General features: G+C 43.5%; 1 protein-coding gene across 1 annotated transcript; it reads right to left on the bottom strand.

Moving 5' to 3' along the window:
• Positions 1-12,814: 12,814 nt before the first annotated feature.
• On the bottom strand, positions 12,815-13,718 carry LOC122679553 (UDP-glucuronic acid decarboxylase 1-like). Its single transcript, XM_043880360.1, has one exon. The coding sequence runs from the start codon at positions 13,694-13,696 to the stop codon at positions 12,830-12,832; it is 867 nt and encodes a 288-aa protein (XP_043736295.1). The 5' UTR covers positions 13,697-13,718; the 3' UTR covers positions 12,815-12,829.
• Between the last annotated feature and the right edge of the window lie 1,537 nt (positions 13,719-15,255).

The following is a 15,255-nucleotide window of genomic DNA, read 5'->3' as shown; positions in this document are numbered from 1 at the left end:
TCCTCTTCGCTTTCTGCCATAAGGGTGGTGTTATCTGCATATCTGAGGTTACTGATATTCCTCCCAGCAATCTTGATTCCAGCTTGTGCTTCATCCAGCCTGGCATTTCCCATGATGTACTCCACATATAAGTTAAGTAAGCAGGGTGACAATATACAGCCTTGACGTACTCCTTTCCCAATTTGGAACCAGTCCATTGTTCCATGTCTGGTTCTAACTGTTGCTTCTTGACCTGCATACAGATTTCTCAGGAGGCAGGTCAGGTGATCTGGTATTCGAATCTCTCTAAGAATTTTCCAGTTTGTTGTGATCCACACAGTCAAAGGCTTTGGAACAGAAGTCCTAATGGGGGTGGAAAGTTTCATGCAATGATACAGAGCCCTGTTACAAAGTTCTCAAATGAAGCAAGTCTGCTTCCCTGAAATATCCAATCACAAGATCTCAAAGATGAAGCCCAATACACAGTGAGGCTTGGTGGGGTTGAGAATTACCTCTGCTGCTGCTGCTACTAAGTCACTTCAGTCATGTGTGATACCATAGACGGCAGCCCACCAGCCCCCCGCCCCCCCGCCCACCACCACTTCCCTGGGATTCTCCAGGCAAGAACACTGGAGTGGGTTGCCATTTCCTTCTCCAATGTATTAAAGTGAAAAGTGAAAGTGAAGTCGCTGGGTCGTGTCCAACTCTTAGCGACCCCATGGACTGCAGCCTACCAGGCTCCTCCGTCCCTGGGATTTTCCAGGCAAGAGTACTGTAGTGAGGTACCATTGCCTTCTCCAATAATTACCTCTGAAACCAGTCAAAAGCAAAGATCAGAGCACAAACTCCATTACTTACTAACTATATAACTTCAGTGTTTTCATCTACAAAATGGGAGTGGTCACTTTGTAAGGTCATTCTCAGGACTAATAAAACCAAGTATAAAAAAGTACTTTGAGACAGAGTGGGATAGATCTAAGTTCCATTTCAGTTGTCTCATGTGCTACTTGTATGGCATTAGGATAGGGTGACCATATATCCTGATTTGCCTAGGACAATCCCAGTTTATGCTATTGTCCTGGCTAAAAGCGTTCTGGTCAGGTGATATGATCATCCCACTTTGGCAAAGCCCATCACCTCTCAGGTTTTCTGATCCACCAACAGTATGATAATACTGTTTCCATGTTGTAGAGCCCTCGTCTACCATGCAGCCCACTCAAATACTTGCCCACAGGGCCATGTCTCACCTGGGTTTTCTAGGGCCCAGGACATGAAAGAGGACATTTGTTTATTTAGCACCATGAACAATCAGCCACTTGAGTGGGACTTCCACATCTACTCCATCAAAATAACACAGTCAGGGTAGCTACCATTTACCCAGCAGGGAAAGTACAATGTGCTTGGTACAAATTTCTCACATAACCTGACAGTAGCCCTATAAGGTTGGTTGTTCTAATGTGGAGACTAAGCAGTAACACTCCTTTTTCCTCTGAGTGTGGAACAATTGAGAAATAAGACAAAAGAATCAGACAATGGATATTTACAAGTCAATTTTATTACTAATATGTCAGTTGAAGAGGGTGCTGTAGATCTGGAGCCAAAAATTTGGTTTAGATTTACTAAATCCTTCACCTTAGAATTAGCCAGCCTTGGGAACTCTCCTACACTGTTGGTGGGAATGTATGATGGTGCAGCCACTGTGGAAAACAGTATGGAGGGTCCTTAGAAAACTAAAACTAGAATTAACATATGATTGATCCAGCCATCCCACTCCTGGGCATATATCCAGACAAAACCAAAATTCAAAGATCCATGTACCCCCATGCTCATAGCAGCACTATTCGCCATAGTCAAGGCATGGCAACAGCCTAAACATCCGTCAGCAAAGGAATGGATAAAGAAGATGTGGTACATGTATACAATGGAATATTACTCAGGCATAAAAAGAATGAAATAATGCCCTTTGCAACAACAGGGACGCAACCAGAGATTATCATACTGAGTGAAGCACAACGGCAGCGGGTTGGGGGAGAAATGGAATGGAAGGTTAGGGTTAGCAGATTTAAACTTTTATATACAGAATGGATAAACAACAAGGCCCTACAGTATAGCACAGCGAATTATATTCAATACCCTATTATAAGACATAATGGAAAAGAATATTTTATAAAAAGAATCTGTACATATATAACTTAATCACTTGGCTCTAGAGCAGTAATTTACATAGCATTGTGAATCAACTATACTTAATTAAAAAAAAAAAAAAAAATTAGCCACTTGAGTATCACCCAGTGCTGGACAGAGGCCTCTTCAGTGGCCCAGAGTCACACAGGCTAATCAGGGACAAAGCTGGGATTCAAACCCAAACTAAGCAGCAAAGGTCATTTTAAACCTCACAAACCTCCCACCCACCCCCAACCCCGGAAAATAATTATATTTTGTTTTCATGACAACCCATTCTACTACTCTCGACCTGAAGGATTCCACGCACAGAGCAGCCTGGCAGGCACAGTCCATGGAGTTGCAAAGAGCCGGACACGACTAAGCGATTTTTTTCAGAGGTGAATGTAAAGTAATGGATGTGGCTCAGTAACTGACCGGTTAACCAGGGCTCCACCTCACACCTTCCAGTGCTCAGAGACTGCCTTCAGGGATGGGGACCCTTCAGGGAAAGTCCCTGGAGTTGAGCGAGGCTGGGTGGCGCCTCCCCATGCAAGAAGCCCATCACACCAGGCTTGAGTGAAGAGAGGCGATTAAGGTGGCACAGGAAGAAAGGAGGGGATGCCGCAGACTGTCAACCAAACCCTGGAATCCTGGAGACCGACTCCTCTCTGAATCCCTAGCGCCTAGCACAAGCTCAGACTCGGCGTCTTCTCAGGGAAGGCCGAGTGAACCAATCCATTCAGTGAGTGAGTGAATGAAACTCCCAAGCCGGCCGCAGGGTTCCAGGCGGCTACACCGCGGCTACGAAACGGCCAATCAACGCCTTCGCTCGCCCGCCCCGCCCCCTGATGCCCCGCCCCCGCCCCTCCGGCTGCCCGGAAACCCCGGAGCGCGGGATCCCGCCCCCGGCAGCCTCGGTGCGAGTTCGTCGGCTCTAGGCCTGGCGGCGACTAGACGTCCATTTTCCCGCGGCGCTCAGGGAGCGGATTTGAAAGCGATTGGCGGGGACGGAAACTAAGCTCCGCCTGCCTCCCGCCAGCTCCTCCCGCAGAACCGAAAAATCATTTCGGCTAACGCCACTCCCCACCACGACGCCCCAGTCAGAGGAACGATGGCTGTCCCAATCGGGGCCTCCCCACAGGCCCCAGAGGACTGGCGGCTAGCGGCCGGAAGTGACGCACACGGGCGAGCGGAAAGACGGAGGCCCATTTCTGGTTGCCCTGGAAACCGAGCCCGTTTGCGTCAACGGCCCCCAGGGGGTGGGGCGTGAGGAGGGCCGGCTGTGTGAAGGTGGGGGTTTCGCTGTGAGGAGACCCGACAGAGCGGGAACGGCTCTCGCGTGCACTTGGTTCTTCAGTCCCGAGCCGTGTGCTGGGCTCTGCGGACCCTGGCGTCGGGGGGAAGAGTCGGACCTCCAATACCTCCAGTGTTGGTCCCCTTCCTGCGAAGTCCTACCGCCACCTATTCATCTGTTTTCTAGCTCCAGCTTCCTGACCTCAAAGCAGACCACTGCTATCTTATCTTTCCCTGAACTGTGCCTTTCCACGATTGCTTGTCTTTTCTGTATTGTTTCTTTCCGTTCAGAATGCCGTCCTAGCACATCCCTGCACCATGAAATGACACTCCTTTCGGTCTCCCCAGGCAGCCTTGGTCTGTGATAGATGTGTGGGTGATAAACGCTTTTTCTTCCTTTTAACTTTGCCATATTTTTCCTCCTTTAAAAAGTATACATACATTGATTTCAAAAATAAATCATTTTTAAAGACACCAGTTCTTTGTCATCAAAGAACTTGTTACCTTTTGGGGTTACCTTTTTCATTTTTACTTTCCTTTTATCTGGAAGTTTGTCAAGTCTTTGTCTTTCATGACTTTAGTATGTTGGAAGAATATTGTCCAGTTATTTTGTAGAACGTTCCTCATTCTGAGTCTGTCTAACGTTTTCTCATGATTAGATTCAAACTGTGTGCTTTTTGCAAAACAGACCACAGAAGTGGCATGAGCCCTTAGTGTATCACCTCAGGAGGCACACGAGGTTGGATTGTCTTGTTTGTGATGCTAACTCTGAACATTTGGCTCACGTGCAGTGGATTAAGTTTCTCCACTATAACGTTACTATTTTTCTTATTGAAATAAGTAACTTGTGGATCTTTTGAAGATACTTTAAGGTCACATAAATAACCTGTTCTTCATCAGACTTTCACCTGTGAATTTAAGTCCACAAGTATCTCAAGAATGATTACCTAACAGCCTAGTAATGATTGTAATTTACTATTTATTGCATTTTAAACGATGCACATGCACTGTGACATTTTCTGGGAAGTAATGTGTTCATCTAGCAGATAACAGGTGGTCACTAAATATTACTTACAATGTTAGGTTTCCTGCCTTTAAAGTTTAATAAAGAGGTTTCCTATTTCAGAGAGTATAATCAGAAGCACTGGCTTAATTTGCCATTCTGATTATTCTATTTCCTACCAGCATCTATCTCAGTGCCTGCTATATATTAGCAACAAAATTTTAGAATTAATGAAAGAAAAACATCCACAAATGCACATACATACACACACACATACCCCAAGAAGCTGTATCAAAGACTGAAAGATTATAAATGTGAGCAGCCAGTACTTAAGAAGAGTTCGGGGCATGGTGGCTACTTACAGAGACAAAAAACATGTAAATATAAGTTTTAGTATATCCAACTTTAAAAAATTGGATTTTACATTTTGAAATTTAGTTTAAACAGGAAAAAAATATTCAAAAAGGAAAAGAAAAATCTCGAGAAGGGTTAACATATGAGTAGCTGCAATCCCATGTTTGACCACCAGATGCCGGAACAAGCTAGGTAGCTACTTTAGGAAAACATTCCTGTCTGGTCTGAATTGTTGAATTGTTGAGGATGGCCTCAACAATTGCCTCCACGACCTGAGTTTTTGTCAGTTTGTCAGGGTGAGCCTGGGTCAGTCAGTCCTGGGCAAATTCAGCATAGACTGAAGTTAGGAAGGAATTTACAAGAAAGAATTGGCTAAATTGGCAGTGACAATTCTTGAGACTTAAACTTACTGTATAATATGCTTTATATGCTACATATAAAGTAATAAATAATTCAATTGGAAATATATGTTGTATATTACATATCAAGTTACTACATTTCGAGTTATGTTATTCTTTATATCATTTGTGTGTCAAATATTATAGTATTAAAGCGAATTTTTAAAAGGTAAGACCGAGACAGTATCTGCCAACTCAATACAGGATTTACTTGAATTATTCAAATAACATAGATCAGATAATTCAAATAACTAATTAAGTAGAAGGGTTTTTTAAAATCTCAATTACCCATACTTTTGTCATTTCTTTCCTTCTTTTTCTAAAACAGAGAAAGAAGATTCAGATCACCCCCAAAAAAGCAAAATAGAATAGTGATTACCAGGGGCTGGCAGGTATGAGGAAAGGAGAGATTTGGCCAAAGGGTACAAAACTTTCAATTAGAAGATGAATAAGTGGGGGAAAATATCAATAACCTCAGATATGCAGATAGCACCACCCTTATGGCAGAAAGTGAAGAACTAAAGAGCCTCTTGTTGAAAGTGAAAGAGGAGAATGAAAAAGTTGGCTTAAAGCTCAACATTCAGAAAACTAAGATCATGGCATCTGGTCCCATCACTGCATGGCAAATAGTTGGGGAAACAGTGGCAACAGTGGCAGATAGTGAGATTCTTTATTTTGGGGGGGCTCCAAAATCACTGCAGATGGTGACTGCAGCTGTGAAATTAAAAGACGCTTGCTCCTTGGAAGAAAAGCTATAACCAACCTAGATGGCATATTAAAAAGCAGAGCCATTACTTTGCCAACAAAGGTCCATCTAGTCAAGACTATGGTTTTTCCAGTAGTCATGTTTGGATGTGAGAGTTGGACTATAAAGAAAGTTGAGCGCTTTCTTTATCAAAAGTATTGATGCTTTTGAACTGTGGTGTTGAAGAAGACTCTTGAGAGTCCCTTGGACTGCAAGGAGATCCAACCAGTCCATCCTAAAGGAGATCAGTCCTGAGTGTTCGTTGGAAGGACTGATGTTGAAGCTGAAACTCCAATACTTTGGCCACCTGATGCGAAGAACCGACTCATTGGAAAAGACCCTGATGCTGGGAAAGATTGAAGGCAGGAGGAGAAGGGGATGACAGAGGATGAGATGGTTGGATGGCATCACCGACTCAATGGACATGAGTTTGGGTAAACTCCGGGAGTTGGTGATGGACAGGGAGGCCTGGCATGCTGCAGTCCATGGGGTGGCAAAGAGTCAGACACAACTGAGTGACTGAACTGAACTGAAATGGGGATCTAGGGCACAGCATTATGACTATAGTGAACAATACTCAAAATTCCCAAGAGACCAGATCTTAAATGCGTAATCACCAAAAAGAAATGATAAAGGTGTTAGCTAACACCAAGCTGGTTATCATATATTTTTATATAGAAATGTATCAAATCAACATGTTGTGCACCTTAAATTTATACAGTGTTATATCTCAATATTTTAATTTTTTTTTTTAAGGATTTGGACCAAACTGAGTCCATGGTAACTGAACATATCTACATCATGGCCCCACCTGATAGGATGTAACCAAGAGGACAAAGCACCGGTTCTGTGATATTCCTGCCAAAGATGCGCAACTGGGATTTAATTGTTAAGAAATAAGAAAGACACCAAAATTCAGGACATGTTACAATGTAACTGGTCTGCAGTCTTCAAAAGCAGGTGTCCAGTTCATGCAAATCATGGAAAGACTGAGGAACTGTTCCAGATTAAAGAAGACTGACAAGACGGGACAACTAAAGGTCACTTGTGACCCTGGACTTGATCATTTTGCTTTAAAAAACAAAAAACTGGAACAGCTAGTGAAACCTGAGTGGAGCCTGAGGATCGGGTAGTAATAATGTACTAATTTCCCAGTTTGGATTGCTGTGTGGTGGACTACAACAGAAGACCCTTGTTTGTGGGAGATCCACACTAAGCTAGGGGTGTTGGGCAACCACCGACTGTAAAACAGTTTAGGAAGATAAAGTATTTGTACTGTACTTGAAAATTAAGTTTGCAGTTGTTTAAAAATCATCACACAGAGAGTTCCCAAAAAAGTCCAAGCAGTTAAAAATGCACCGCGATTTCCTGGCCTGACTCAAAGGTACTGAACGAGAACATTGGAGGTGTGGCCTTGTGATGAGTGCTTGTGAAAACACTGCCAGGTTTGGAAGGCAGCTACTCTACTCCTGTGGCTTGGGAAGGGGAAGAACAGCCAGTACGTTCATGCAGACCTGTTTCCTCTCATCCTTCCATCCCATCACTGGGGCAGGTCAAAAAAAACTATTCCACCCAAGCTGCTTGGTCAAAATCAGCCTCCGTGGATCTGTCTGTGTTCCACTCCTGACATTAAACTGGAGACTCTTTGTCTTCCATTTAAAAAAGTACCACCTCTGACAAGAAAGCTAAGAACTTCTTAAAAAGTGTTCATTTCAGTGCACTTCTCAAACCAGCTGTGGGCACTTGGCCTCCTTGTGGTATGTCAGGAAGGCAGGGCTTCTGGGAGCCTCAGCCTGGTCCAGGGCCACACCTAGGCATTTCATGGTTCCCTTTGCTTTGACTATTAAGACATGGCCCCAGGTTATAGGAGCCGTGGTCTGTGGTGGGGGGCTCTGCAGGGGTCCTCCTCTGCCTCCCTCACAATCCACAGGAAACCTGATGGAGCTCGACCTTGCCCAGCACAAGGACTCCTGCCTGTTTTCTTTTCTGCCTGGACCCACCGCTGCTCCAGCTTCCCCTAGACTTCATGCACCCACACAACCCCCAAAAGACACTTCAGGATGCCCCAAGAAGGCCACCTTCAATAGGACGTACAAGGGCTTCAAAAATTGCAGGCAACACGGAGCATACTAAAAGCCAATGCTTTGTACTCTTCAAATGGGTGAGCTGTGTGCCGTGTGACTTACAGGTCAATGAAGTTGTTTTAAAAATTGCTCCCTGCCCAGTCCAGCCTCCCCTGCTGCTGTCACCCAACTCTTGCTGTGGTTGAGCCTGGCTGAACTGCTGCCGTTTTCTGAGCGTCATTCTTCCCATGCCTCCAACTTTGCAGACACTCTTCCCTTTCTCTCCCCTACCATGCCCATCTGGCAAATTTCTGTTCACTCTTCGAATCTGCGTTTCAGTCCTTCATCCTCTACAAAGCTACCCAACTTCCCAGGCAGAGTGAGTTCCTGTGTCCTTGGAGCTTCCTCAACTCCTCTCTACATCTCTCTGTCCTAAGACTTTCTACCCTATTCACCTATCTGACCCACTCACAGTTAGAACCCTGCACTGGCAAGGATAACATAAGGATCCCAGGGACCTCAAGGGATCAAGTAGCTACTATGAAGGAGGCAGACTTCAATGTAAACTCACCTCCTTTATTCTATTGTCCTAATGACAGTTATCTTTTATTAAGCCCTCAGCATATGACAAACACTATTCTAAGAACTGTATGCACTGTCTCGTTGCTTTAGGGAACTCAGTTTCTCCATCAAAAATCCCAGTGTCCACATGCAGTCTTTCCTAAAATTGATCCACTTGAGGGACTTCTCTGATGTCCAGTGGTTAAGACCTTACCTTCCAATGCAAGGGGTGTGGGTTTGGTCACTGGTCAGAGATCTTAGATCCCACATGCCTCGAAGCCAAAAAACCAAAACATAAAACAGAAGCAATATTGTAACAGATTCAATAAAGACTTTTTAAATGGTCCACATGAAAAAAAAACTTAAAAAAAAAACTGATCTACCTGCAGTGGAGCATAGAATCTCCTTACCCACCTAAGGAAGTGTCTGTTAAGAGCCAAGGAAGAAACTGCAGGTAATATCAAAAGAGACATTAATTTCACCCATGCACTTCATGTCAAAGCCCCATCCATGCCTTAACTATAAATCTACCTTGAAATTATATAAAAGTATAATGTTCAAAAAGTGGATAACATATATAGGGAGAAGAAGAGCATCCATACTGACCCTCCCACTGTGAACAACTACATAACTGAGAGGAAGAAGAAAGTGGATTTCAGACGCTGGACCACAGCCGGCTCAGGACTGTGTCCTGACAGAAGAGAAGCAAGTGACGTCAGCCCTGCAGCCCCTGGGCTTTGTCCCGGGTGCCCAGGTCTGGTCCATGGCACAGGGAGTGGTCACTCAAAGACCAGTAGGTTCACTGGGTGGAAGAGACAGGGGCTGGAAAGGAGACAGCTGGGTGGGCGGGACTAACCCACAAAGCTGTGCGTGAGATCCCGGGCTCCCCACCCACGTGTGCACGTGGAAAGGATGGGAAAAGATCTTCCTCCCATTCCAGGTTCTCCACTGGGGCCCTCCACACAACAGAAGATTTAACGGGAGCATCACGTGGGATCAATGCTTTGGAATAAGGTTTGGCATTCTCCACTGCGCATCTCCTTGCAGTGTATAACCCAGTAATGGCCCTCTTAGGAAGAGGAACAGAAATATATGTTTGTGCCTATTTATAGCAGTTCATTCGGAATTCTTAAAAAGGGGAGATAAGCCAAAGTTCCTCAGTAGGAAATCTGGAATACTACAGAGCACTGAATAGGAACCACTCCCCTAGACGTAGAAGAGTAAATGACTTCATTTATATGAGACTCTAGAAAAGGCAGATCTAATCAGATGTTGCCTGGGGCCCAGATTGAAGCTGACTGGGAAGAGGTAAGCGACTTTGGGTTGATGGTGGTTGGGTTATGGCATGCTCATATGGGTATATACATTTATCAAATCTAGCTGAATTCTATGCTTAAAGTGGATACATATTAGGTATGTAATAATGTATTCAATAAAATTGATAACAAACATATAAAATGAACCCACATCAAACTTGACTCCTTAATAAAGGAAACAGCAGGCTAATAAAACCATCTCCAAAAGAAAGGATATGAGAGAGAGAAGTGACTGTATTATTCCCTGAAAAAACAATACAGGAATAAGACTGTAAAATGAATACACAATAAAGCTGTGAGGCTTGGATTGTAATCTTCTCATTTGCGTCTCTGTAAGACAGCATTCATTTGCTTTGCTATAGCTCAATAATCTTGCATCATTATCAGTTTTCTAAAATATAACACCTACCTTTACAACTTTATAAAAGCCCCAAATTACACCACCAGACTAGCCCTGCAAAATACTCAGCAGGACACAGTCATCTCCCTGCCTGATTTCTAAGTTCTGGATGACTTTTCCTTACAATTAGAATTCTTGCGATATGTAAAAAAGTATGCTGGGGAAAACCAGCCTTCTATGAAACTTCTCCGTTTTTACCATTCTCGGAAATGAGAAAGGATTCATGAGTATTTTCAATTTCCTGCAGCTCAGTCTGTAACTTGGTTGCATATTTTATATGATTTCAATGAGGGAAGAAGAGATCGAAAGTTTCCTTTTGAAAAAAAAAAAGATTTCACTTTGCTTTTGACAGGTCAATGTTACCTTTAGGTATATGTACTTTCACTTTAAGAAAATTTTCATGACTGTTATTCAGACTCATAAGACAATTATTTTCATTAACGTTTCCCTAAATATCATTGGATATTGTATATTTATACTAATTTTTTTAACTTGGCAGAAGTGAACTGGAATTAATAATAATTCCATTTTCTCAGCCTCTTCTGAGTACGTTGGGTTGAACGAAGTGCCTCTAAGCTAAACAGGAACAAGTATATCTAAGAGTCATGTGCTAATTCTTGGTATTACTGCCCTGGAATTAGACCTCTCCTACATCTTATATCCAAGTAAATTTTGGGTTTCCCTGATAGCTCAGTTGGGAAAGAATCCACCTGCAATGCAGGAGACCCTGTTTTGATTCTTGGGTTCGGCAGATCTGCTGGAGAAGGGATAGGCTATCACTCCTGTTTTCTTGGGCTTCCCTTGTGTCTCAGCTGCTAAAGAATCTGCCTGTAATGTGGGAGACCTGGGTTCGATTCCTGGGTTGGGAAGATCCCTGGAGAAGGGAAAGGCTACCCACTCCAGTATTCTGCCCTGGAGAATTTGATGGACTAGTCCATGGGGTCATAAAGAGTTGGACAGGACTGAGTGACTTTCACTTTCCAGAAATTAAGAACATGAATGATTCTAACTACTGGTAACAAATCATGTTGCAAATTAATAGTTTCAGTTATTTTCTTTCAGCAAAATCAAAGCTGAGTTGTTAGCTGAAAATCACTCAAAATGATTTTTCATCTTATATCACCACCTGATTTTTGTTACAAAAGTGTGGAGAATTGAGAGACACTGTTATAACAATTTTCTTTATCCCCATCTACATTTATGTGAACAAAGTTCACACTTATATACAAAAGATAAAACTAGAGATTTGATTGGTGCATAACTTCTCCCATTCAAGCAACAATAAGTATTTTTTTAGGTTCATAAAATAACTTTAAAATATTTATTTTGATAAAAGATTTATTTCCAATAAAATTTACCTTTATATTAATTTAATAGTTATCAACTTTAACATTTATAAGGTTTTAGTCAATTGTGTACCAGTAGTAACTTTAGTGATAAATCAATGAACAAGAAAAATATAGAAAATATAGAAAAATACAGAAAAAAGAAAATATAGTAACTTTAATGAGAAATCAATGTAAAAGAAAATATTGTAATTCTTACAGCCTATAGGCTTAGGCATATATATAGGTGCCATATATATTTGGCACCTGGACAGGGACAATAATTTATATTTTTAATTTTTTTTTAATTTTTTAAGTTATATAAATGTTTGTTATTATATATATATAAAATAGTGCACAGTGCATTAAAAAGCAGAGACATCACTTTGCCAACAAAGGTCTGTAAAGTCAAAGCTATGGTTTTTCCATGTACAGATGTGAGAGATGGACCATAAAGAAGGCTGAGCATTGAAGAATTGATGCTTTTGAACTGTAGTGCTGGAGAAGCCTCTTGAGAGTCCCTTGGACAGCAAGGAGATCAAACCAGGCAATCCCAAAGGAAATCAAACCGGAATATTCATTGGAAGGACTGATGCTGAAGCTCCAATACTTAGGCCACCTGATGCAAAGAGAAAACTCTTCGGAAAAGACGCTGATACCAGGAAAGATTGAGGGCAGGAGGAGAAGGGGATAATAGAGAATGAGATGCTTGAATGGCATTACCAACTCAATGCATATGAGTTTGAGCAAACTGCAGTATAGTGAAGGACAGGGAAGGCTGATCGGCTGCAGTCCATGGGGTTGCAAAGAGTCAGACACAACTTAGTGACTGAACAACGAACAAAAATAACAGTGCACAAAAAAACAAGATAAGCAATTCTTTTGATCAGAGACAGAAGAAACAAGACTGAGGTTGGGTGAAGGGTGGAACTTAAAACCCAGGAGGGGAACAGGTGTTAACAGTTCACCATGTCAGGTATGACAGGACACAGAACCAGGGCATGGAGTCCAGACTCCCAGTGGGATCTTCCCACTTGTGAATGGGGGCTAAGAAAAGGTATCCCAGCAAATTAATAGACCATGTGTCATGAACCACCCTCCAACAACCTTCAAAATGTGCGCGATCATCCCTGCGGGAGGCAGCACAGTGGTATCAGAGGTGTTGACATAATTCCCAGAATTCCTGAGCAGGTGGCTTTATACAGCCAAAGGAACTCTGCAGATGTCCTTCAATTAAGAATCTTGTTGAAGATCCTGGCCACACGCACCTCCACACCCTCCTGCTTCATGTAGGCATAGCACATGGTCTCAGCGACTCGCTTCCCTTCATCATAGCAGGCTCGGGGTCCTATGGGATTCACATGGCCCCAGTAATCCTCGGTCTGTGGGTGGACTTCAGGGTCTCCGTACACCTCTGAGGTGGAGGCCAGGAGTAGACGGGCCCCAACGCGCTTTGCCAGCCCCAGCATGTTTAGTGTTCCGATGGTGTTGGTCTTCAGTGTCTTGATGGGATTGTACATGTAGTTGGGAGGTGAGGCAGGAGAGGCCAGGTGGTAGATCTGGTCCACTTCGATGTACAGTGGCTCCACCACGTCGTGGTTGATCAGCTCAAAGTTCTTGTGGCCGATCCAGTGCTCCACGTTCCTCTTCCTGCCGGTGAAGAAGTTGTCCACCACGGTCACTTCGTGACCGTCCATCATGAGTTTGTCTGTGAGGTGGGAACCCGCAAAGCCTGCGCCCCCAGTTACCAAAATTCTTTTACGGTCCTTTTCTGATAAAAATTTTACTGGCGGGTATTTCTGGGTGAAGCTCTTTTCCAAATCTCTGATTTTCTCCCTTAGTGGTTCAATGATCTCTTCAATCCTGCTCTCAATTCTCAGCTCCCCGTTTTCCTGGATGGACCTCATGTTAACCAAGTTGCCCCAAACAGAGGCCACGTAGGCGAGCAGCGCGATGCCCAGCAGTAGCTTCATCCTCCTGCGGCTGACGGCGGACGCTAGGCGAAGAAGCGGCTGGCTCAGCATCCCGGGCCGCGCACTGCGGCCGCCCGACTCCGAGCTGCACATGAACGATGGCCGGGTGGTCAGCAACTTCATCCTGCAGGCGCTGCAGGGGGAGCCGCTCACGGTGTACGGATCCGGATCGCAGACAAGGGCCTTCCAGTACATCAGCGACCTGGTGAATGGCCTTGTGGCACTCATGAACAGCAACGTCAGCAGCCCTGTCAACCTGGGGAACCCGGAAGAACACACCATCCTAGAATTTGCTCAGCTCATCAAAAACCTCGTTGGCAGTGGGAGTGAAATTCAGTTTCTTTCTGAAGCCCAGGGCGACCCCCAGAAAAGGAAACCAGACATCAAGAAAGCAAAGCTGATGCTGGGATGGGAGCCAGTGGTCCCGCTGGAGGAAGGGTTAAACAAAGCCATCCACTACTTCCGGAAGGAACTCGAGTACCAGGCAAATAACCAGTACATCCCCAAACCAAAGCCGGCAAGGATAAAAAAAGGACGGACACGCCATAACTGAAAACCTCGCCTTTTGGGACCGTAGATGCCCTATTTCACACTTGACAGGATGTATTTTTTTTTTTTAAAGAAAGACTAACTAAAACAGGTGTCATGAAGAAAAAAACTGGAATTCATACTGAAGCTTGCTTTAAGAAATGGATGTGCCTAAAAACTCCCCTAAAAAAAAACTGCAGATTTTGCCTTGCACTTTTTAAAATCTTTCTATGTAAAATAGCGTTGATGCATCTCTGCATATTTTCAAGTTTTTTATCTTGCTGTGAGAGCCTATGTCATGACTGTCGTCGACAGTTTTATTTACTGGTTTCTTTGTGAAGCTGAAAAGGAACATTAAATGAGGTGAAAATGCCGATTTATTTATGAAGTGGGTACTTATAAACGAGACGTTATTCTATGCATAGAGGAGAAAGAACAGACCAGCAGTAATGTCAGCTGGGTGGCATACTGTATTAATTCTCAGGCAGAGAAAAGAATTCTGCTCGAGAGTTTTGTGATGTTTCTTCTAATGCAGAATTTTTCCAAGGTCTAGTTTTTAGTTGCAAACTTGACTTTGAAATGTTTCTGTTGGTTATCACGATCAAGGATATTTGAAATCACTACTGTGTCGTGCTGCATATGGGGTTGGGGTGGGTGGGACAAAATTAATATTCTTGGTTAACAGTGGTTAAGTATGCTATTTTAATAAAATATTGAAACTCAAAAAAAAGAAAAAAAAAAAGAATCTTGTGATGGAGACTAGAAAGCGTGGGCCTGATGGAATCACAAGGGTCATTATAAAAGGAGCCGGGAGGGTCAGAGTCACAGAAGCTGTGATGATGAAAACAGGTCAGAGAGAGGATCCAATATTGTTGGCCTTGAAGATGGAGGAAAGGGCTGTGAGCCAAGGAATGGAGGCACTTGTAAAAGTGGGAGAAAGCAAGGAATGATTCTCCCTTAGAACCTCCCGGAGGAGCATAGCCCTGTCAACACTCCAATTTCCGGACTTCTGTCCTCCAGAACTTTAAGAGAAAAAACATGTCGTTTAAGCAACCAAGTTTGTGGTAATTTGTTAAACTTAAGAAACTAACATGAGTCCCATTTTTACAGATGGGGCACCTGAGGCTCACTGTCAGGTGCCCAGGTAGTGAGCA

The sequence above is a fragment of the Cervus elaphus genome, chromosome 21 (genome assembly GCF_910594005.1).
Source record: "Cervus elaphus chromosome 21, mCerEla1.1, whole genome shotgun sequence".
Classification (NCBI taxonomy): domain Eukaryota; kingdom Metazoa; phylum Chordata; class Mammalia; order Artiodactyla; family Cervidae; genus Cervus; species Cervus elaphus.
This window is presented reverse-complemented; position numbering and strand designations above follow the sequence as displayed.